The 25,749-nt window shown below is 44.7% G+C and overlaps 1 protein-coding gene across 3 annotated transcripts in view; it reads left to right on the forward strand.

Annotated features, from left to right (window-relative positions):
- The window catches only part of LOC115555194 (microtubule-associated serine/threonine-protein kinase 3), a 266,613-nt gene that overhangs the window by 69,722 nt on the left and 171,142 nt on the right, over window positions 1-25,749 (forward strand). For all 3 annotated transcript variants that reach the window (XM_030371885.1, XM_030371886.1, XM_030371887.1), the window contains one exon: window positions 19,455-19,612. In XM_030371885.1, the coding sequence (XP_030227745.1) occupies window positions 19,455-19,612 (158 nt within the window). The remainder of the gene's footprint in view (window positions 1-19,454; window positions 19,613-25,749) is intronic.

The following is a 25,749-nucleotide window of genomic DNA, read 5'->3' on the forward strand; positions in this document are numbered from 1 at the left end:
TCAGTGGCAGAAGAGGATACCAAAAGAAAGAGAGTGACTGTGACGACAAGCAGATAATTGTTTGTTTCATCATCAGTTCATTAGCCGTTATGAGTCATTCCCCAAACCCTCTGTGGTTTTGGGACGACCGGGTCCATACTCACACACAACAGATTCACAGTTATTTTGGGTGGGTGGGAGATGTTGTTATTCCTCCCACAATTCCACTTTTATTCCTGTGTAGAAATGAAAGCCCAACTTGTATGTGGACCGGTTTTAGCTGATGTGGGAAAGTTTAATGACGCTCCCCCAGTCACTATTAGTGATGTCATTGGCCTTTGCTGGTATTTCTTTTTAATGATTGAGGGTGCATGACATCATACACAGTAGGCCTCATTGATCGAGAAGGGTCCATCTGCAGGCTTGGGCGTTTCCGTCATGACACAAGAACGCCCTTTAGGCGTTCCTGGTAGCGTTTCATTGACCAATCACGAGGTGTTTCGAAAGGCATACTGGGTTTCGCAAGGCATACTGCGAAGCACAGTCGCAAGGCATACTATGCTTTCCTTCCTTAATGGCAATTTTACCTCTCATTAGATTTAGCAATCATGGAGCCCCCACTTGGCTAACATTAGTTGTATGCTACCCATACTTACTACTAGATCTGATTTTGAAACTTCTGTTTGAGAAAATCGAACTAGCGAATGTTCCGGATGTTGACAGCCGTGCGAAGAAGAAGGGGTTCGGTGTCATTGACCGGGAAAAAATAACGAGGACGGAAAATTCAAAATTTGCTGGTATTTCTTTTGAATGATTGAGGGTGCATGACATCATACACAGTAGGCCTCATTGATCGAGAGGGGTCCATCTGCAGGCTTGGGCGTTTCCGTCATGACACAAGAACACCCTTTAGGCGTTCCTGGTAGCGTTTCATTGACCAATCACGAGGTGTTTCGAAAGGCATACTGGGTTTCGCAAGGCATACTGCGAAGCACAGTCGCAAGGCATACTATGCTTTCCTTCCTTAATGGCAATTTTACCTCTCATTAGATTTAGCAATCATGGAGCCCCCACTTGGCTTACATTAGTTCTATGCTACCCATACTTACTACTAGATCTTATTTTGAAACTTCTGTTTGAGAAAATCGAACTAGCGAATGTTCCGGATGTTGACAGCCGTGCGAAGAAGAAGGGGTTCGGTGTCATTGACCGGAAAAAAATAACGAGGACGGAAAATTCAAAATGTCCCCGGTCAGAATGACCAATGGAAATAATTCTCTGCACAATTTGAATTGTGTTTAAATATGCTACAGTGGTCATTTGTTTAGCCGATTCATGTTCAACAATGAGGGTTTTGATTGACCCGACCCGGCCCGCCGATATTTCCCACCACTATCCTTGAGCCGGGTCGGGCCGGGCCTTTGATCGAGCGTTTGTGTTTTTTTGGTTTTTTAGGGGTCCAAGCCAACAGGTTGGATCCCTATTGTTTTTGTAAGGATTTTTCTTATTATTATTAGGGGTCCAAGCCAACAGGTTGGATCCCTATTGTTTTTGTAAGGATTTTTAGGGGTCCAAGCCAACAGGTTGGATCCCTATTGTTTTTGTAAGGATTTTTTCTATTATTATTATTCCCCCCTAGAAGTGGGTCCACAGCCCAAACCGTAAATGGTGCCGACACGCCAAATGCATGACTAGATCCAGGTCCGTGAGTTCTAAGCAGACGACAAAATCCAGACACGCCGGCCAATAGGTGGCGCTATACCAAGGGAAAACGCGTTTGGGGCTATAACTCCCACACCGAACCTCCCACATTCAAAAACTTGTACCCACATATTCACTGGAGTCTGCTGCATCTTTTGGCAAAATCGCGAAAACCGCAAAACTGTATTTTCGCTACTCCCACATTTCTTGACCAATCGACACCAAACTTTGCACACGAAATCTTCAGACGCACGCGCAAAGAAATTCGACGACGAAACGGTAGCGTTTTGAATATTGGTTTATGAGCTAAATTAGACGTGGAAAATCAAAAATCCAAAGAAATCCAAAATTAGACATCGGAACGAGTCCAAATTTTACACACATGTTGGTGCTAACCTTAATGTCGTTCGAATAAAATTTCGGAAAATTTCGCCATTAGGGGGCGCAATAAACGAGGAAATTGTACATCTTCTACAAAATTTCGCTGCGAAAACGCCACACTGACTTCTCGCTACTCCTACCACAGTCAAATCCTTTGTATCCACAGGTTCAGGGTAGCGTTTTGAACACATGCTTCGCGTTGTGCCGGCGAAACGCACATTTCTTGTCGCGTTGTGCCGGCGAAATGCACACTTCTTGGACCCCTGCATAACTCCTTGCAGTTCTAGTGTAATCATTGCTTTATTGGCCTAATCCAGGGGTGCCCAACCAGTCGATCGCGGTCTACCAGTAGACCGCCGACAGATCCCAAGTCGACCGCGAGGGGTGAAGAAGAAAAAAAAAAAAAAAAAATCTTTTTTTTTTTTTTTTGCGCGGGACATATACGCGCGGTAGCGCATGCGCTGTCAACAGCAGTTGAAAGCCGTCAACAGTAGTTACGCACTCCTAAACGTTGGCATGGCTGAGGGGAAACGAGCTAAGACCTACCATTTTCACCCTGAGTGGGAGGAAGATTATTGATTATTGTTGAGAAGGTGCCGTGCGCAGACGGAATGAAACCCCCACTGAAGTCCGTAGGTCCACGATTCGACCCCCCCCCCCCCCCCCTCAACATTGCAAACCTTGAAGGTAGGTTTGCAATGTTGACACTAGGCTGGTAGATCTCGGGAGGTTTGGCTACTTGAAAAGTAGATCTTGGGTCAAAAAAGGTTGGGCACCCCTGGCCTAATCTAAGGAGAAATCAATGCCATAAACAGAAATATTGTAGGCCTTTATTACACAGGTCTTCTCAATGCCGTGGAACGCTCCATTCACTTGCATGGGTAGTAGTCCGGTAACTTGTCAACCCCAGCGTCTTCGGTTGCTAAGCGACATCAACGTCTTTGGCTGACTATTTCACTGCTGATCAACACTACGAATGCTGGCAACGAATAAATTGTGAAAAGACACACCATATGAAGTTATTTTCCAAAAAAGATTTGAAAAGCTTTGGAAGTTTATTTACAACACTATTTACTTGGTTTCGCAGTAGTACACTTTGACATTTTAATACAGTTCAGCGAGAAAGGCGACGAGGAATAAGAAGGGGGCGTTCCAGTCTGCGTAAACGGATGATAGTGGGATGATATTGCATTGATCTACTCAAGCTTTGCTTCAAAAGATTGACCAGCTGCCATTACCAACAGACTCTCATGTGCCCTTATAAATTTGAATAGGATGGGCTGTAAAGCCCTCTTGCAAGTAGAACATGAACTCACCCCGTGTTTATACCAAAGCAGTATGTTTTCAATCTTGGATTTGGTTGGCTGACCTTTTTTACGATTTTGCCCGGCATAGAAAAAAATGTGTTTGAAAAAAAGGGGATAGAACTTAGTAAATGCAAGAGTATTAAAGAGGTAGTTCGGAATTTTGGACATAGGGCCTGATTCCCAAGTTAGCCTTGGTGTTCATTATCATTGTTTAACATTTCATTCAGTCCTTCTAGTTGCAGAGTTTGCTTGTGCTAGGCTAGCGCACAGCAATGGGCAATACTTGCCTGCTAATAAAACTTATGTCTTAACCACTCCAGAGTACACCCGAGGCAAATCAACTATAACGCCAGACGGTCGATGTAAATGTCTGTGTTGAAAGAATAATGTTGGCTAGTATTTCCCGTTGCCGTGCGCTAGCTTAGCATGAGCGAACTCTGCAACTAGAAAGACTGAATGAAATGTGTTAAACTGTCTCCAATGATAAAGAACACCTAATACCGAATACCAACATAGTCACCTGTGACCCCTACGTGACACCGGGAAGGCTTTATCTTCCGGTGTCATCAGAGGATCTGTTCCTTTACACCTTCTCGCTGCGCAGGTACCGTATTGAACCTTTGTTTGAGAAAGGAAGGAAATTCGTTACAGCTGGCTAAGTGCAGCCTCGTGACCAAGGTCGGAGCTGCGGGTAACCAGTAGGGATGGGCCGATAGTCGATTCTATCGACTATCGACGATAGATGGATTCCATCGTCGATCGTCTCAAGTAGCCGATAAAAAGGCGATAATCATATTTTAATAATTCATTTTTATTTATTTATTTTTTATTATTATTTTTTTAAAAGCGCTGTGGTAGCTTTTTTTTCAACTTATAAAGCCCCGCAAATTGTAATTGAAACTAGAACTGCAAGCAGTTATGCGGGGGTCCAAGCGATGTGCATTTCGCCGGCACAACGCGACAAGAAATGTGCATTTCGCCGGCACAACGCGAAGCAAGTATTCAAAACGCTACCGGGAACAACCTGTGGATATAAAGGTTTTGACTGTGAGAGGTTCGGTGTGGGAGTTTCGGCCCCAAATGCATTTTCCGCTACCGTTTAGTCTTCGACGGTTGGATCAAAATAGTTTTTACTGATTTGTAACGCGAAACATATATTCAAAACGCTACCGTTTCGTCGACGATGGTTGGATCAAAATAGTTTTGCTGATTTCTTGTCGTGTGCGTCTGAAGATGTCGTGTGCAAAGTTTGGTGTCAATTGGGCAAGAAATGTGGGAGGAGTAGCGAAAAGTCAGTTTAGCTGTTTTCGCGATTTTGCATAAAGAAAATACTGACGCAAATGGGCCTGGCCTATGCCAAAAGATGCAGCTGACTCCAGTGAATCTGTGCGTATAACGTTTTTGACTGTGGGCGCTTCGGTGTGGGAGTTATAGCCTAAAACGCGTTTTCAGAACATTCCATTGGCCAAATAGGAGATATACAATGTCGTCGTTTTTTGGCGCCGCCCTGTTGGCGAAATTTTCCAAAGACAATTTTCCTTTGCCAAATAACTCCCGCCCACATTAATAATTCTTGGCCATATTTTCTATATAGACTCAGGTTTGCCCCTTGATGGATTCCCTTGAGTTTGAAGAACATTCCTTTAGCCAATTAGAAGATATAAGATTTCCTCGTTTATTGCGCCCCCTTAGGGCGTAATTTTCCGATTTTTTTTCCGCTACTCTTAATGGATTCGAACGCCATTAAGGGTAGCGCTAACATGTGTCTAAAATTTGGACTCGATCCGATGTCTAATTTGGTTTTATTTTTGGATTTTGGATTTTCGACGGAAAACGTAGCTAAGCAACCAATATTCAAAACGCTACCGTTTCGTCGTCGAAGGTCGGATCAAAAAAGTGTTGTTTGTGTGCGTCTGACAATGTCGTGTGCAAAGTTTGGTGTCGATTGGTCAAGAAATGTGGGAGGAGTAGCGAAAAAACAGTTTAGCGGTTTTCGCGACTTTGCGAAAAAAAAATATTGACGCAAATGGGCGTGGCCTATGCCAAAAGATGCAGCAGACTCCAGTGAATATGTGGGTACAAGTTTTTGACTGTGGGAGGTTCGGTGTGGGAGTTATAGCCCAAAACAAGTATTCCTTGGTATAGCGCCACCTAGTGACCGGCGTGTCTGGATTTTGTCGTCTGCGTAGTCCGAAGAGATCTGGATCTAGTCATGCATTTGGCGTGTCTGCACCATTTACGGTTTGGGCTGTGGGCACACTTTTAGGGAGGTAAGTATAATAAAAAAAAAAATAATCGTTACAAAAACAATAGGGTTCCAACCTGTTGGCTTGGACCCCTAATTAACTGGCACCGGTGGAAAACATACTTTGTAGCGCTGACCTGCCGTATTCACTCACTGCTGCGAGAGGAGAGGGGAGGGGCTCGAAACCTACTGGTATGCTCATATCATTAAATTTAGTTGTTTTCGCCGCTTGCGGTTATTGAGCTTCTTCTTCTCCTCCGGAAAAACACGACTGCATTGCATTGTGGTATATGGGAGTAACACGTAGGGAACATCATATGTACACTCACATTTTGGATATTTTAAGTGCACTATATAGGGCAGGGGTCTCAAACTCAATTTACCTGGGGGCCGCTGGAGGCAGATTCTGGGTGAGGCTGGGCCGCATCAAGTTTTCCACAAAAAAGTACAAATATCCAGTCTTCTCAAGCTTTACTATTAACAGTTCTGTAACATGAATGCTTTTTTGAACATGAACGACTTTAAAACATGAACCTTCTTCAGAACATGAAGTGTCCTTCTGAACATATGGCTTTTCGTGCCTACTCCTTACTGCCAGAGACCTGGCAGCGCTTCCTCTCATACAGCTCCTGCAGGTCGGGCCGGGCCTTTGATCGAGCGTTTGTGTTTTTTTGGTTTTTTAGGGGTCCAAGCCAACAGGTTGGATCCCTATTGTTTTTGTAAGGATTTTTCTTATTATTATTAGGGGTCCAAGCCAACAGGTTGGATCCCTATTGTTTTTGTAAGGATTTTTAGGGGTCCAAGCCAACAGGTTGGATCCCTATTGTTTTTGTAAGGATTTTTTCTATTATTATTATTCCCCCCTAGAAGTGGGTCCACAGCCCAAACCGTAAATGGTGCCGACACGCCAAATGCATGACTAGATCCAGGTCCGTGAGTTCTAAGCAGACGACAAAATCCAGACACGCCGGCCAATAGGTGGCGCTATACCAAGGGAAAACGCGTTTGGGGCTATAACTCCCACACCGAACCTCCCACATTCAAAAACTTGTACCCACATATTCACTGGAGTCTGCTGCATCTTTTGGCAAAATCGCGAAAACCGCAAAACTGTATTTTCGCTACTCCCACATTTCTTGACCAATCGACACCAAACTTTGCACACGAAATCTTCAGACGCACGCGCAAAGAAATTCGACGACGAAACGGTAGCGTTTTGAATATTGGTTTATGAGCTAAATTAGACGTGGAAAATCAAAAATCCAAAGAAATCCAAAATTAGACATCGGAACGAGTCCAAATTTTACACACATGTTGGTGCTAACCTTAATGTCGTTCGAATAAAATTTCGGAAAATTTCGCCATTAGGGGGCGCAATAAACGAGGAAATTGTACATCTTCTACAAAATTTCGCTGCGAAAACGCCACACTGACTTCTCGCTACTCCTACCACAGTCAAATCCTTTGTATCCACAGGTTCAGGGTAGCGTTTTGAACACATGCTTCGCGTTGTGCCGGCGAAACGCACATTTCTTGTCGCGTTGTGCCGGCGAAATGCACACTTCTTGGACCCCTGCATAACTCCTTGCAGTTCTAGTGTAATCATTGCTTTATTGGCCTAATCCAGGGGTGCCCAACCAGTCGATCGCGGTCTACCAGTAGACCGCCGACAGATCCCAAGTCGACCGCGAGGGGTGAAGAAGAAAAAAAAAAAAAAAAAAATCTTTTTTTTTTTTTTTTGCGCGGGACATATACGCGCGGTAGCGCATGCGCTGTCAACAGCAGTTGAAAGCCGTCAACAGTAGTTACGCACTCCTAAACGTTGGCATGGCTGAGGGGAAACGAGCTAAGACCTACCATTTTCACCCTGAGTGGGAGGAAGATTATTGATTATTGTTGAGAAGGTGCCGTGCGCAGACGGAATGAAACCCCCACTGAAGTCCGTAGGTCCACGATTCGACCCCCCCCCCCCCCCCCTCAACATTGCAAACCTTGAAGGTAGGTTTGCAATGTTGACACTAGGCTGGTAGATCTCGGGAGGTTTGGCTACTTGAAAAGTAGATCTTGGGTCAAAAAAGGTTGGGCACCCCTGGCCTAATCTAAGGAGAAATCAATGCCATAAACAGAAATATTGTAGGCCTTTATTACACAGGTCTTCTCAATGCCGTGGAACGCTCCATTCACTTGCATGGGTAGTAGTCCGGTAACTTGTCAACCCCAGCGTCTTCGGTTGCTAAGCGACATCAACGTCTTTGGCTGACTATTTCACTGCTGATCAACACTACGAATGCTGGCAACGAATAAATTGTGAAAAGACACACCATATGAAGTTATTTTCCAAAAAAGATTTGAAAAGCTTTGGAAGTTTATTTACAACACTATTTACTTGGTTTCGCAGTAGTACACTTTGACATTTTAATACAGTTCAGCGAGAAAGGCGACGAGGAATAAGAAGGGGGCGTTCCAGTCTGCGTAAACGGATGATAGTGGGATGATATTGCATTGATCTACTCAAGCTTTGCTTCAAAAGATTGACCAGCTGCCATTACCAACAGACTCTCATGTGCCCTTATAAATTTGAATAGGATGGGCTGTAAAGCCCTCTTGCAAGTAGAACATGAACTCACCCCGTGTTTATACCAAAGCAGTATGTTTTCAATCTTGGATTTGGTTGGCTGACCTTTTTTACGATTTTGCCCGGCATAGAAAAAAATGTGTTTGAAAAAAAGGGGATAGAACTTAGTAAATGCAAGAGTATTAAAGAGGTAGTTCGGAATTTTGGACATAGGGCCTGATTCCCAAGTTAGCCTTGGTGTTCATTATCATTGTTTAACATTTCATTCAGTCCTTCTAGTTGCAGAGTTTGCTTGTGCTAGGCTAGCGCACAGCAATGGGCAATACTTGCCTGCTAATAAAACTTATGTCTTAACCACTCCAGAGTACACCCGAGGCAAATCAACTATAACGCCAGACGGTCGATGTAAATGTCTGTGTTGAAAGAATAATGTTGGCTAGTATTTCCCGTTGCCGTGCGCTAGCTTAGCATGAGCGAACTCTGCAACTAGAAAGACTGAATGAAATGTGTTAAACTGTCTCCAATGATAAAGAACACCTAATACCGAATACCAACATAGTCACCTGTGACCCCTACGTGACACCGGGAAGGCTTTATCTTCCGGTGTCATCAGAGGATCTGTTCCTTTACACCTTCTCGCTGCGCAGGTACCGTATTGAACCTTTGTTTGAGAAAGGAAGGAAATTCGTTACAGCTGGCTAAGTGCAGCCTCGTGACCAAGGTCGGAGCTGCGGGTAACCAGTAGGGATGGGCCGATAGTCGATTCTATCGACTATCGACGATAGATGGATTCCATCGTCGATCGTCTCAAGTAGCCGATAAAAAGGCGATAATCATATTTTAATAATTCATTTTTATTTATTTATTTTTTATTATTATTTTTTTAAAAGCGCTGTGGTAGCTTTTTTTTCAACTTATAAAGCCCCGCAAATTGTAATTGAAACTAGAACTGCAAGCAGTTATGCGGGGGTCCAAGCGATGTGCATTTCGCCGGCACAACGCGACAAGAAATGTGCATTTCGCCGGCACAACGCGAAGCAAGTATTCAAAACGCTACCGGGAACAACCTGTGGATATAAAGGTTTTGACTGTGAGAGGTTCGGTGTGGGAGTTTCGGCCCCAAATGCATTTTCCGCTACCGTTTAGTCTTCGACGGTTGGATCAAAATAGTTTTTACTGATTTGTAACGCGAAACATATATTCAAAACGCTACCGTTTCGTCGACGATGGTTGGATCAAAATAGTTTTGCTGATTTCTTGTCGTGTGCGTCTGAAGATGTCGTGTGCAAAGTTTGGTGTCAATTGGGCAAGAAATGTGGGAGGAGTAGCGAAAAGTCAGTTTAGCTGTTTTCGCGATTTTGCATAAAGAAAATACTGACGCAAATGGGCCTGGCCTATGCCAAAAGATGCAGCTGACTCCAGTGAATCTGTGCGTATAACGTTTTTGACTGTGGGCGCTTCGGTGTGGGAGTTATAGCCTAAAACGCGTTTTCAGAACATTCCATTGGCCAAATAGGAGATATACAATGTCGTCGTTTTTTGGCGCCGCCCTGTTGGCGAAATTTTCCAAAGACAATTTTCCTTTGCCAAATAACTCCCGCCCACATTAATAATTCTTGGCCATATTTTCTATATAGACTCAGGTTTGCCCCTTGATGGATTCCCTTGAGTTTGAAGAACATTCCTTTAGCCAATTAGAAGATATAAGATTTCCTCGTTTATTGCGCCCCCTTAGGGCGTAATTTTCCGATTTTTTTTCCGCTACTCTTAATGGATTCGAACGCCATTAAGGGTAGCGCTAACATGTGTCTAAAATTTGGACTCGATCCGATGTCTAATTTGGTTTTATTTTTGGATTTTGGATTTTCGACGGAAAACGTAGCTAAGCAACCAATATTCAAAACGCTACCGTTTCGTCGTCGAAGGTCGGATCAAAAAAGTGTTGTTTGTGTGCGTCTGACAATGTCGTGTGCAAAGTTTGGTGTCGATTGGTCAAGAAATGTGGGAGGAGTAGCGAAAAAACAGTTTAGCGGTTTTCGCGACTTTGCGAAAAAAAAATATTGACGCAAATGGGCGTGGCCTATGCCAAAAGATGCAGCAGACTCCAGTGAATATGTGGGTACAAGTTTTTGACTGTGGGAGGTTCGGTGTGGGAGTTATAGCCCAAAACAAGTATTCCTTGGTATAGCGCCACCTAGTGACCGGCGTGTCTGGATTTTGTCGTCTGCGTAGTCCGAAGAGATCTGGATCTAGTCATGCATTTGGCGTGTCTGCACCATTTACGGTTTGGGCTGTGGGCACACTTTTAGGGAGGTAAGTATAATAAAAAAAAAAATAATCGTTACAAAAACAATAGGGTTCCAACCTGTTGGCTTGGACCCCTAATTAACTGGCACCGGTGGAAAACATACTTTGTAGCGCTGACCTGCCGTATTCACTCACTGCTGCGAGAGGAGAGGGGAGGGGCTCGAAACCTACTGGTATGCTCATATCATTAAATTTAGTTGTTTTCGCCGCTTGCGGTTATTGAGCTTCTTCTTCTCCTCCGGAAAAACACGACTGCATTGCATTGTGGTATATGGGAGTAACACGTAGGGAACATCATATGTACACTCACATTTTGGATATTTTAAGTGCACTATATAGGGCAGGGGTCTCAAACTCAATTTACCTGGGGGCCGCTGGAGGCAGATTCTGGGTGAGGCTGGGCCGCATCAAGTTTTCCACAAAAAAGTACAAATATCCAGTCTTCTCAAGCTTTACTATTAACAGTTCTGTAACATGAATGCTTTTTTGAACATGAACGACTTTAAAACATGAACCTTCTTCAGAACATGAAGTGTCCTTCTGAACATATGGCTTTTCGTGCCTACTCCTTACTGCCAGAGACCTGGCAGCGCTTCCTCTCATACAGCTCCTGCAGGGCCCATGCAGGGCTTTATATATTTTTTATAAAGCTTGCTGCGCCCAACAACCTTGCGAAGACGGGGTGAAATGTGCAGAAGCATTTTTCACCGCAAACGTTGGTGTGTGTGTGTGTGTGTGTGTGTGTGTGTGTGTGTGTGTGTGTGTGTGTGTGTGTGTGTGTGTGTGTGTGTGTGTGTCAAGCCCGACCCGGCCCGTGCACGATCTTTACGAGCCCAGCCCGGCCCGACACATTAACTGTAATTATGAGCCCGAGCCCGATTTCAACACAATTTTTTTTCTAATACATGTGTAACTTATGATACATCATTTTCGATTGATATGTGTCGGCCTCAACTTGATACAAAACACTCTTTCACACGTCGATATTTCCTCTCCCACTGGACACACAGGAACACACACACACACACACACACACACACACACACACACACACACACACACACACACACACACACCCCTACCGACGTATCCAGGCCCATGCAGTTATAAAATGCAATCAATCATGTCAGAACATAGACATTTTCTATGAATAGCCTACCAACGTTTGCAGTGAAGAAAAACTGATGCACATTTCATGCTCAGGGATATGAAGCTCCACAACTTCAGGAACTCGGTTGCTAAGCGGTTAGTTTCAGATGCTTCAGTAAGATCGAAATACATCAGAGGAGTCACACAGGAGAGAACCCGGTCAGGTGCATGGTGTTTGGAAAGAGATACACACAGAAAGGGCGTATCTCCAGCGCCCACAGACTCTGGAGAAGCCATACCGTTGGCCTAGCACATTTCACCTCCGTCTTATGCAAGGTTTTTGTGCCCAGCAAGCTTTATAAATGAGGCCAACGGGCAAGCGCAGCGACTCGGCAAAAGAATAAATAAAAAAAAATTAAAACGTCCGGGCCGCACTAAAACTTAACTTTGATATCAAGTAGGGGGCCACAAAATATCGTCCCACGGGCCGCAATTGGCCCGCGGGCCGCGAATTTGAGACCCCTGATATAGGGCATGAAATTAACCAGTGAGAATTCGAACAACACTACAAAATAGCGAGCACCCTATATAGTGCACTATATCCGTGATAGGGAACGATTTCGAACACAGCTACGAGCTGTGTGTCATCAGCGTGTGTCATCATGACAGCGCCGCCGGCGCCGACACATCGAAACTTAAATCAGCGGAGGCTCACGGCTCACGCTGGTCCAAGGGGAAGACCATCGTATTTGTTTTTAAGAAAAAATGCGAAAAATAAAAACGTGATTTTTTTCAAAGTGATAAATTATTATAAATAATTAATATTATAAAATTATTATGAAGATGAACCCCCCGATAGTATCGACTATCGGCGATCGCTAGGGGGCGCTATCGGACGATGGAAGCTTGTAGACGATAGCCCAACCCTAGTAACCAGTCCTCCAGAGGCTGTGGCTTGCTCATACAGAATATTTAGAAATAACTATAAGAAGAGTAGCTGGCGTTCGTTGGTGAGGGCAGTGTGCTCGCTCCCGCTCCCAGCACTCGCTTTACTCTGTTATTGTTTGTTGTGTTAGCCGTTAGCTTTTCTCTGTTCTAACCATCAATTTATTTTCCTTACAACTTACCATTGAAGGCGGTGCTCTCGCTCCCGCTCCCAGTAACGTTTTAGTTTGGCTGCCCCCTTTTTTAGCAGCAGCGCTTACGCTCAAGCTAATTAATATCGGTTGATTACATTTTCTGGTGTAGGCAGTGTTCTCGCTCCCGCTCCCGGTAACGCAGCATTTGGCCCTTGTTTGGTTGACAATTAGTAGCAGCGATCACGCTCAGGCTAATTAGTTTCTGTTTTTCAATTTACTGATGAGGGAAGTGCTCTCGCTTCCGCTCCCAGTTACGCTGCCGGTGACTGCCTCCATAATGGCCCACCTATGTGTCGCCTGTGCGGCTCCTCTTGAGCCTGAGGATGGCCACGACAGTTGCCCTCCTTGCCTCGGTCTCGAGCATTTGAGGGAGAGCCTCACGGACAGCGCCTGCATGAACTGCAGCCTCCTGCCTTGGGTGCTCAGAGTGGCTAGGCTGGCAGAGCTGGAGAATTGGGCAACGGCATGATTGGGCTGCGGCTACGGGTGCCCCCCCCCAAAAAGAAGGCAAGGGCCGGGCTGGCTGCCAAGTTGGACGGATTGGCGGCCGACATGGAGCAAATGCGATTCCTCCTCCTGGCCCTTCAGCCTGGGACTGGTCAGGGGCTGGTGGGGCTACAGCCTGGCCCTCCCTCGTCCCAATTCGACGATGCCCTCTCTCTGGCGGCTTCGGCTAACCTCTTTAATGAGGTTATGACAGAGGGCGATGCCTCCCACACACTGGACGAGGCCTCCTGCTCTTCTGCACAAGGCTCCCTGTAGGGGGCAGCAGACACCTCCATGGCGGCCGTCCTCTGGAGTAAGCCCAGGCCAGCGCCTTCTTCAGGTGCAACCCTGCCCCGGCCACATTCTCCCCCGAACATCTACCTTCCTGGCAGCCTCGTGCCCCACAACCCAACCGACGCCCCCCCAGAGCCTCAGGAGGCCGGGGGGGGGGCAGGCGCTATGCCCTCAGGGCCGGTCGTCGGGTGTTTTTCCCATCAGCAGCTCAGTTACTGGGCTGCCTGTACTTCAGACCCTTGGGTGGTTTCCACCTTGACCCAAGGGTACGAATTGCAGTTCCCTTCAGCCGGGTCAAACTGACTGTTGTCAACGACCCGGCAAAGGCCTTAGCTCTTGACCAGGAGGGCAATCGAGCCAGTGGATCCTCTGCTGCACCCCAGAGAATTCTACTCAAGGTACTTTCTGATAAAAAAGAAAGATGGCAGATTCTCGACCTGAGGGGACTCAACAGGTTCCTGAAGGTCCTACCATTCCACCTGCTCACGGCATCAGACACGCTGCGGGTGGTCACAAGGGGAGAATGGTTCACCACGGTGGACCTGAGGGACGCATACTTCCACGTCCCAATTGCACCGCGCCATCAGCACTTCCTCCAGTTCGCCTTTCGCGGCCGGCATTTTCAATTCAGGGTACTTCCCTTTGGTCTCTCCCTCTCCCCGAGGGTATTCACTAGGGTGGTGGCGGCAGCTCTCGCATTCCTGCAGAAGCAGGGCACGAAGGTCCTGCCGTATTTGGACGACTGGCTGATCTGTGCACCGTCCAAGTCTCAGGCGGCCCGGGACACGGCTCGGCTACTCTTGCACGTGGCCCGGCTGGGCCTGACGGTAAACTTTGTGAAGAGTCGCCTGGACCCATCCCAAAGGGTCACATACCTGGGGATGGTCCTGGACTCGGACGCTATGAGGGCCTATCTGTCACCTCGGCGTGTAACTGACATCCTCCTCTGCCTCCCCCTCTTCGGGTATGGCAGGATGGTGCCATTCATTTTTTCCTGCAGCTCTTGGGCAAGCTGACATCTGCCTCAGCTGTGGTGCCCCCGGCTTGCTGTCTCTGCGCCCTATGCAGATGTGGCTGAACAGTCTCCACTTGGACCCCAAGTGGCACAGGTACCGAAAGGTCAGGGTGTCTCGGCAGTGCCTCTTCTCTCTGTCGCCATGGAGAAAGAGGTCGTACATGTCTGTGGGTGTACCCATGGGCACCATTCCATCCCCCCAGGAGCTGGTCACGACAGACGACTGCCTCTCGGGATGGGGCGCCGTTTGACATTTTCTGCCTCAGTTGAGAGGCAAGCATGTGCTAGTTCGATCCGACAACAGGTCAGCTGATGCCCAGATCAACCACCAAGGGGGAACCCAGTCTTCACGGCTACTCCGGGTATCTCGGAACCTGTTGGCCTGGGATTATCCCCTCCTGGCCAGCGTACGGGCGGTCTTCATACCGGGGGAACGGAACCAGGTCGCAGATTTTCTATCGCGGCAGAAGCCCCCACCGGGGGAGTGGCGGCCTCATCCGGAGGTGGAGACGATGTGGGGTCTCTTTGACAGGGCGGAGGTGGACCTCTTTGCTTCAGAGGAATCCGCACATTGCCCCCTCTGGTTCTCCTGGACGGAGGTGACCGGCCCCCTCGGACAGGATGCCTTAGCTCACGACTGGCCACAGAGTCCTCTGTATGCCTTCCCACCACTGCCCCTGATTCTTCCCACACTCCAGAGGGTGTTTCTGCGGGGCCACAGGCTACTTCTGGTGGCCCCCTACTGGCCAGGGAGACTCTGGTTTCCACTGCTGCGCAGGCTCTGCTGCAGCTCTCCATGGCGCCTCCCCTGCAGGAAGGACCTCCTTTCGCAGCTGGGGGGTCAGATTTGGCACCCTGATCCCCGTCGCCTCCAGCTCTGGGCTTGGCCGCTGCAGGGCCCGACTCACTGCTGAATGTTTGCACTGCGACCATCAGGAATACTATTCTGAGTGCCAGGGCACCATCTACCAGAGCACAGTATGCCAACAGATGGAAGTTATTCTCTGACTGGTGTAGGGGTAAGGCAGTAGACCCAGCACGTTGCTCTGTGGCCACCGTTCTGGAGTTTCTGAAGTCCCTCCTGGATGGTGGTCGCTCTCATTCCACCTTGAGGGTCTATGTGGCTGCTATTTCTTCCCGGCATGAGATGGTCGACGGAGCCACAGTGGGGTGCCACAGGTTGGTGTCCCTCTTCCTTAGGGGGGGCCCTGAGGCTGCGTCCCCCTAGGACTCTGAGGACTCCAGCTCTGGACCTGCCCCTGGTGCTGGAGGCCATGTCATCACCTCCTTTTGAGCCTCTGACCCAGATAGGGTTGAAGTGGCTGTCCATGAAGGTGGCTTTTCTGCTCGCCATTACCACTGCGAAGCGGGTCGGGGAGTTGCACGCCCTATCCATGGCAGATACATGCCTGCGGTGGAACCCTGATGGCTCAGGTGTGGTTTTATGTGGCGTTCCTGCCCAAGGTGCTTTCACGCACCTATTTTAACCAGCCTATCCAGCTTGCACGTTTTAACTCCCCATCTGAGGGGAATGAGTCCGAGATGCTGTGCTTAGGGCTTACATTGCTGCTACGGCCGGTATACGGCAGTCCGAGCAACTGTTTCTGTGTCTCAGTGGCCCTAACAGAGGTTGTGCCTTGTCCAAACAGAGGCTGTCCCACTGGGTCTTCAACACCATTAAACATGCATATGTGGCCAGTGGCCGCCCCCCGCCATCTGGGTTGAGGTGCCACTCCATCAGAACTGGTCAACATCGTGGGCTGCACTAAGAGGTGTACCTCTACAGTCGATCTGTGCCGCGGCATCATGGACGTCGCCGGGCACCTTCACAAGGTTTTACCGTGTCAACGTCGCCAGTCCCCATCCGATGGGTGTGGTCCTACTGCCAAGCTCTGCTCCCTCAAATGAGTGAGGTGGGTGTTGGATTCTTTGTGACCTTTTTGGTATGGGTCATCCAGTGCTTTAAGCACCGCCTCTGGCGGTCAGTAGGGATGAAATAGAACGAAAGTTACGAATGTAACTATGGTTCTATGAATCCTGGATGACCGCCAGAGCGATCAGTCACTCAGAATCCTTGTGTTCTCGCGAGAAGATTCTAGGAACAGATCCTCTGACACCGGAGGATATAGCCTTCCCGATGTCACGTGGGGGTCACAGGTGACTATGTTGGTATTAGGTACTCGAAATGCGCAAGTGCGAGGTGGAGATCCAGTGCTTTAAGCACCGCCTCTGGCGGTCATCCAGGATTCACAGAACCGTAGTTACATTCGTAACTTTTTTTTCTTCAGTAGTGCAGTGATCAGTAGTTGTTAATAATTAATATTTTGATGTACCACAATTATATTCAAAAACAAGGTAACTATTTCTGCTTTGAGTCATAATTAGTAGAATTTATCTAATCCTATTACAATTACATAATTTAAAAACGACATTATCATAATTTCATTTGAATACCTGACATAATCTGATGTAATTTTCATGCATTGAAAAGAAAAGATGGAGGCTGCCAACAATTAATAATACGTTTAAATCTATCCATTTTATCTCCTAACATGACTTACCTTTTAATTATCTACACTTGCCACTCACTCTTGTTTTTAAGAAAATAAAGATTATTATTATTATTATTATTATTATTATTAAGGATGCATACTTTGCAGGAACCCTATTGTGATCGTTGGAATTATTATTATTTAGCCAGAATCTCAATGTCCAAGAAACTACAAGCAAACTTTGTAAGATAACTATTTTATCTATATTTTATGTCACCTTAGTAAAGGTGCTTGCACACCGCCATGCGGCAACCGCCCTTATAACCGCCTCGCTGCCGGAGGGTTCAGCGCGGCGGTGTGAAGGGCCAGTGCCGTGTTCCAATATCCATACTATCCGTACTTACTAGCCTAAGTTTGAGTACGTAGGGCGTTCCGATTCAGATCGGGCGAAAATAAGTGCCCTGAAAGGACCCGGATGGTGTACTCAAAACGGTCAATTCGCGCAGTGTGGATCGCCGCACACTTTTCGTACTCAACGGCAGCCATCTTAGCCACGTAGCGGAAGAGGGCGGAGCCAGGCTGAGCCAAAATCTGCGCATTTTCCACATAGCCTGCATTAATAGTCATTTTGTAGTATTTATAGCTTTTATAGCTTTTTATAGCAGCTAGGCGTAAAGAGTTCACGGTTCACCGATGTTTATTGCGGGGGAGGAGCCGCGGCGGCAATCGTGATCGTAATTTCCGGTGAGTGCACCACAGAGTATTCGATTTGGAAAAACAATGTCATCTGATAATTAGCGCACTTAGTGAGTGCGGATAGTGTACTTCGCTTAAGTGTACTCATGGAAGTATGGATATCGGAACACGGCACAGTGTTTTCAAAAGTGGCTGCTGCTGCTGCCGCCGCCGAAAGTTTCAAACCGGGGAAAGCTGAGCGGTAGGGCAAAATCTGTGCACGTTCACGTGGGCGGCAACCGCTTCCTGGTCTACAGCCGCTTTTGTAATCGCCTCCCCTCTGCCGTCCTTCCCTCTTTGAAATGAATGGAGGCAGCGAGTTGCCGCGCGGCGGTGTGAAAGCAGCTTAAGAACTCAAGCGCTCTTTATGGTTCCACGTTGTTGCAACGCAAGTGGGTTACGGACCCGTTACTTCCTTGCGGACCCTCCTTGCGTCCACCACAAGGACCTGACGTGTGCCTCCCAAAAATTGTAACCTTGCGTTGAGGCGATTCAGCCACAAGGGCTGTGATTGGTCCGCTAACTACATCATTTCCATCAATACGCTTTGTATGTTAAAAATCAATGGCAAAACAGGTAAGATAGAGCCAGTGGGTAAGTTGATCCGCCCCCTTTATTAAGGCAAGTGTACGCATTTGTTGTCATTTGACCATCAATTCAGGAAGCCCCCATAATTTATATCTGGCTGTGATAGAGGGAAGCACATGGTAAAGTTGCAAGTATGTTTTTTTCACAATAAACTTTTTAAAATAAGTTTTTAAAGGTCCCATGACATGCCACCAGGTGTCGGTGTGATTAGCCGTTAAAAGCCATTTTGAAAATCTGCCCCTTGAAAGGAATGAAAGGCCAAACACATTCAAACCTGGTGGCATGTCATGGGACCTTTAACATATACGGTATAATGAATGCTTGTCAAAGCAAATTTATAAATGTCATTCATGTTGGGGTTTTGGCATGGTATATAAACATTGGAATAATTTTGAGATTAAAGATTAGCCTAAATGTTAAACTAGGCAATTTTTTCCATAGTCGTGGCTGTAGGGAAAATTAAGCTACACGTTGTGGGGAAAGTTGAGCCAGTCGTTCGGTAAATTGAACCAGTCGTTCAACATTCGCCCACCATGATTTACTGAAGTTAATTCTCTAAAGTTTAAAGTGGTATTTCAATGTAGTATTACTCAACTGATTTGGTTTTTCATATTTTACACATTATGGAAAAGTTATCATGCCAAGAATGAGCGAGAAAGGAGCTGGAGAGAGAAGCCACTGATGTCAAGGGTGGGAATCCATCAGAGAAGTGGCAAAATACAGAAATATTGACAGGTTTTATATTGTTTAAAGTTACCTGACGCAAATATATAAGAATATTTGAAAAAGGAAAATACATTCAACTTGAAAAAGTAAATTGTTAAATTGATCCCCAGATGGTTCAATTTACCCCTATTTTGGGGCAAGTTGAGCCACTGCACCACTTTATTTTTATTTAAGTCATATTTTCACAGACCTATGTCATAGATGCAATGTTATCATTTTAATTGATAGGGGACATCTTGAAATAAAGGTAGATTTTTTCATTTTACTTCTATAATTTTTTCTTGTCTAGAGGACAACATGACAAAAAATTTACTCATCTTACCCCACTCTCCCCCATGCTGTGATAAAGTATTTGACCAAGACTATAGAACCATCGCTCATTCTCTGGTCCTCAGTCATCGTCTTCGTCCCAGGAACGGCTCCACCAGCTGCCCTACCAGCCCACGCAGGACGAGCTCCACTTCCTGTTCAAGCACTTCCGCAGCTCTGAGAGCGTAAACGATGACGACGGGCGGCCCTCCCCCTTCATGCGGCCGCGGTCCCGCAGCCTCAGGTACAAACCAACCAATCCACTAGCTAGTCCCCGCACCAACATCGTATACATACCAATCAACCACCTAGTCAGGCTACTTTATAGATCCAACCAGTCAGCTAATAAGAGTACTTTATTGATCCCGCAGATAATTGTTACACAGAAGACTGCCCTGGTTAAAGTAGTTAATGACCTGCTGTTAGCTGCTGACACGGGCCATGTCAGCATTCTCATCCTCCTCGACCTCACAGCTGCCTTTGATACTGTTTGCCGCAACTTCTATGCAGGTGACAATCAGATTTACTTTCACACCAAGCCTGCCCATAATAATCATTATCCTACCTGGTCGGCTGCTTAAATGCCATTACCACCTGGATGACTCAAAACTTCCTCAAACTCAATCAAGATAAGACAAAAGCTATTCTCATTTCCAACCCTAACATTCTAAAAGAAAAATAGAGCATCTTCAGATATCTATCCCCGAATATTGACTATCACCTCTGCTGAAGTAAAAAATCAGGGCATAATACTGGATTTTACTCTCATTCGATTCACACATCAAAACTATCACCAAAACATCCTTCTTCCATCTAAAAAACATCTCCAAACTCCGCCTCTCCCTTTACTCTGCAGCAGAAACACTTATTCATGCATTCATAACATCAAGGCTTGACTGCTGCAATACTCTACTGAATGGCATCTCAGCTAAGACCTTAACTAGGCTTCAGTATGTCCAAAACTCAACTGCAAGGCGACTCACCTGCAACAGGCCCTGCGATCACATCGCTCCAATCCGTTAACAGTTGCATTGGCTCCCTTTCCACTACCACATTCAATACAAAATCCTTCTGCTTGTCTTTAAATCTCTTCATGATCTGGCCCCATCCTATCTATCAAACCTCCTTACCCTTTACCAGCAAACCCGCACCCTTCGTTCTTCAGATGCATGTGTAACACTTGTGTCGCTTAGAACTAGAAAATTACGCGACTGGGCCAGTCATAGGTTCGTTGGGAGTGGTGAAATCAAACATATAAATTAAAGACTGGAGACAGGGTTTATAATAATAAATATGGCAGTTTACTTAAATAAGAAAAGATTAAATGTGAATTAGATAGGAAAATGAAATGCAATAAATAAATATTTGCAATAAAAATATACAATAAATATTCTTAAAACCCTTTTAAGAATCCCTTTTTGTTTTTGAATATGTTCAGGTATTAAATGCTGCTAAATAAATATTAAATATATTAAATATTAAATAAATATGCTCTTACATAGTTTGTACAACTTTATTTGTTCTGCTGAATAAATATTAAATATATTGAATATTAAACAAAAGGTTATATTAAATACATATTAAATATTAAACAAATCTTATATTACATACATATTAAATATTAAATAAATGTTATATTAATTAAAGAGTTTGTACAACTATATTTGTTCTATTTGTTTTGTTCTAGTTTGGGATCCTTTCCTATAGTATATTTCCTTTTGACAGGTGATTATGAAAAGTAAAATACAAAAATAATAAATAAAAATTCAATTCAAAATGTGTATAGGCCTACAATCAACTACAATCTAATATCTATCAATCAATATTTCAATGTTCAACTGTTCAATGTCCAACGGTCAAACCGTATTGATAATTCGGCTTGTGTGGATTCCTTTGGGTAGGCTCTTCGGGTCGTTGGGTAAGCTCGCCATCAAAGTTCGGTTCAAGTGAAGTCTGTTTGTGTGCGCTGTCCCGCGGCAACACAGAAGCGGTTCTAGGATCTTTCAGAGTTTCAAAAAAACCTGACCAAAACAGTCTTTAGCACTCTTTTTTTCTGATAGACGCAAGGTTGTTGTGTAAACAGACTCTCGACTTGAAACTGAAAACGACCAATATAAATTATACAGTTTAGTTTTAGTACTTTAGGACTTCCAATATAATTTATACAGTTTAGTTTTAGTTTTCATCAACTGTCAGGTGCCTCTGATTTTGTATCTGAATCTATTCTTCAAGCTCGTGTCTGCTACAGAAAGGCGTCTTAAAGGGGGAGTGACGTAATTAAAGGGATGGTGAAAAAACCTTTTCTAGATATTTTAATATATGAAATTGTAAATGTATTTATTATGAAATAAGTTGTTTTTGAATGTATATATTATTTAATATATAATATTTAATTTCTCAATTTGAGCTATGGGTTACACATGTCTCTTAGCATTCCCCTCATCGCTGCATGGTTGACAGGTCCTTCAGTGTGGCAGGCCCCAAACTTTGGAATGCACTGCCGCTTGTAATGGGCCAAAGCACAGCAATATCCACTTTTAAAACTCAGTTAAAAACGCATATATTTAGTACAGCTTTCCTTTCCACCTCCTGATTCCACTTTCACTAGCTCTTTTGATTTTCCCGTTTTACTTTTTTTCATCTATACATCTTTAAATGTACCCAGCTTTTGTCCATGTCTGTCCTGTACTCTTGTTTTTGTCCCTGTCTGCGTGTTTTAGGTCCATATTGTCAGTGTTATTTGACCATGTGTGTGACTGTTATTCATGTATGTACTTTTATTGAGTATATGCACTTATTTGTATCAAGATTTGTGTCCATGGCCAAAGGGGCTTTCAATATAAAATGTGTGTAATGGCCCAAATTTATACAGCGATTTGCAAAAATTGCAATGCCTTGATTTTAATGAAGTTAGTACACAGTCATAGCCATGCATGCAATGGTAGGGTTGCCGCGGTGGGGACATTTTCACACCGAGTAATACACCGGTATTACCGAATATAAACGGTATAAACTTTGAAACTAGGTCAACCGCCGTCTTCTCCGTCAACTCTCCTATCACACTCGGTGACAGCGTCTGGCAGCGCCCTAATTCTCGGTGACAGCGTCTTTCTTATAACGTTCTATGTATAATAGTATAATGTATAATTGTATAGAAAATATCACGGCCAAAAGCTCTGTGCGCCTCCGGATGGCCGTAGCGCGGGGAGCTCTCGTAGGGATTGGGCTTCGCGGGGTTTGTTTACCGGCGTTGCTATGGTTACCAGTATTGTGTGTTCCAATGCTTTATTGGTAGTCTATCTATTAGGTTTGTATATATATATATATATATATTTTTTTAATATATATACAAAATAACTTGGTATTGGCCTCAACACCGGCAACACCGGTAATACCGTATACCGCGGCAACCCTAAACGGTACTAACAATTGGCATAATAATTTCTTTGGGGGCCATGGTTTCCTCATTTTTGGTTTTCGGTTTCGGCCAAGTATTTTTTATTTCGGTGCATCCCTAATTATTATTACAGGTGCTCTGCTCAAAGATAAAACCAAGCATGAGTTAAAATGGAAAATAAAAATAAAATAACTAAATTATATACTATTAATATAATATTTATTACTAATATTTCTACATAAACCAACATGTACAATCAATACCACTGCTCCTGCCACTCTAGTGTCACAGGGAAATATAGTAACCCCAGGGCACAGTAACTTGCGTTCAAATGGCATGAATCAAGAGTTCAATGCTAAGGCCGACAAAATGACACATCTAGAACCAAAAACAGACCATACAGTAATCTATCCGTCCATTTAAACCTGTGCATTTAGATAAGATAAATTTGGTTGTCAAGTGTAGACGCTGGTAATGTAATGTAATCAGACCCTAAAGTGGACAAACAAACGTTTGTGGCAGGTGCCCCTCCATATCTTTTAGTGCGTACAGAGTTGCACTAAGCGACCATCGGAGAACCAAGATGGCTACTATTTGGAAAAAGACTATTGAAATTGGAAATGCTACAAACCAACTTAAAAAAATGTGTTGCGTCACTGCCTTAAGTCTGAGGAGGGCGGTGAGCCCGGTGAATGTTTTAAGCCTGCCGTAAGCTAGCCCTCACTCTATGTACGTATCGATTTTTGGTCCTTATTTGTTTTTGACTGTAAATGCAGCGTGGCACAGAATGCAAACCCAAAGGCTGCTACACATTTATTATTTGGGTTCCTGCAAAATGCAAGAAAATGTAGTTATAAGTGACAATGACTACACAGTATTCTTAAATTGTACTCATATGCAGGGAATCTCATTGTCTGATGTAATCAAAATAATAACAAAAATAACATAATGCATAAAAAGAAAGTATTATACAATTTCTGACACTATATTTTGTAATATGTTTACCAGTTACATCACAAGTCTCTGACGTCATACACAATAATAATACAGGATACACTGCCTAATCATCCCATACAAACAAATGTCATAAAATAGCCAAATCGTAATTAAAATGTTTCTGTTCATTTAAATGTAACATAAGGTGTTAAATGGGCTTTTTATATTATCAGTCCTGAATTACAGCTAAATTGTATTACTGTGGACCTTCTAATATCAATAACATTATACTATTGCCCACAAAATCGATACAATAGGACACAATGGTGAAATGCAGTTTAGACCCCTTCGTATTTACAGACAGATAATATAACAGTAAAACACCAGCTTCTTAATGAACCTTCATAAACGGCCACAACAGTTCCCAGAATCAAAACATGAGCAACGGGCTCCCTCGTAAGGGCTCATTGTCAAGGCATCCGCCACACGCCCGTACCACTATCCTAACATGGCGGCCGCAACACTACATTATCTGCTAACTGGCTAATCAAGACGTGATGCGGTGAGCCGCTCATAAACACCTTATAACATAACAGTGTTATCATCATACAGTGCAACCATTCTCTCCACTCCCCGTTCTAATCTAATATCACCAGTAATATTACCTGCAAAATGCAAGAAAATGAACTTGTAGGTGACAATGACTTCACAGTATTCTTAAGTTGTACTCGTATGCAGCGTAATCACGCGACATTTTCACCCTGTTACTTTCCAGCAACTCTGCTGCTAATGTAGCGCATTTGCCACCTACTGGCGATTTATGGGTAGTACACCTTCACAATGACTGTACACTGTATTTGAACTCAAAATAATGACTCTCTTTCCTTAAACACATATGAACATGTGGAAAATGTATACACACATTGAATTAAAGAAATACTAGTTCAATGAGCGTCAACAGACTTATTGCGCCACATAAAGCCTCTCCAACGAGGGTGACAGGATACCCATGAAAGAGAGTCCATGAAGGCTTCAATTATGTTACAGTGAAGATGCATGTGACTTATTGAGTTTTGGGGTAGGGCAAACCTAGCTAAAAGGATTACAGAGTAGCTCCTGTGCATCACAGAAGTGTTTGCTATTGCTTCTGTCTGTGTCAAATTAATTTAATATTATTTGTTTGTGCACAGCAGGATTTCCTGAAGGCAAAATGGAACAGAAATTATACCAAACAAACAATGAAGGGGCTTTTCAACGTTGGCTGAACTGCTTTTATTTGTCAGAGTATTGATTTGAAATATCAAGGACAATATTGATTTAATAATGGCAATTGGTCCAACTTAAATCAGATCCACATGAACCAAGATGACACACACACAACCGACAGCACGTTGTTTCTCAGGTGTCGGGCTCGGATGTCACGCTCATCCAGTGGCGTCACTCTCTGGCCAATCAGTGGCCAGCAGCCTGTTTATGTCACACAAAAGTATTGGATCAGCTCTCATGGAACCTCGACGGAGGTGAGATTAAAGAAGAAACCACAATTTGGCAATGGAAACGCAAAAAAAGGCAGGTCGAGGCAAAATGAGCTGGCAAGGGGGCATATGAGGGCCACTAGGTGAATAAGGCCTATAGCAGTAGCAGTGCCTGCCTTCTTTCCAGCGTTGATAGGGGGTGGCTCAAGCTCTCCCCACTGCAACATTACCATGCTGTGCGTGGGTGTGTGGAAAGCATAACCACAGGGATGCTGCTTCTGTACCGGAGTCTGGGCCGGGGGTGGGTAGTCTAACAAATCAGACATGCTCAATTCTTTGTGAACTTCTTTAATTTCAAAAAAATTCTACGGGCGTTTCATGGAATGGGTCTCTACCGGATACAACCCGATCTGCGGAACCACAACAAACAGGATTTGGCTGACAGTTAATTTCGGATCCAGAAGAGGACCGATAACATAGATGATATGGTTGTTTATTGTTTAAAAGGATCCTCATTAGTTTTCACCAAAGTGGGACGAGCTAGTCTTCATGGGGTCCACACAGAAAGATAAC

The sequence above is a fragment of the Gadus morhua genome, chromosome 12, assembly GCF_902167405.1.
Source record: "Gadus morhua chromosome 12, gadMor3.0, whole genome shotgun sequence".
NCBI classification, from domain to species: domain Eukaryota; kingdom Metazoa; phylum Chordata; class Actinopteri; order Gadiformes; family Gadidae; genus Gadus; species Gadus morhua.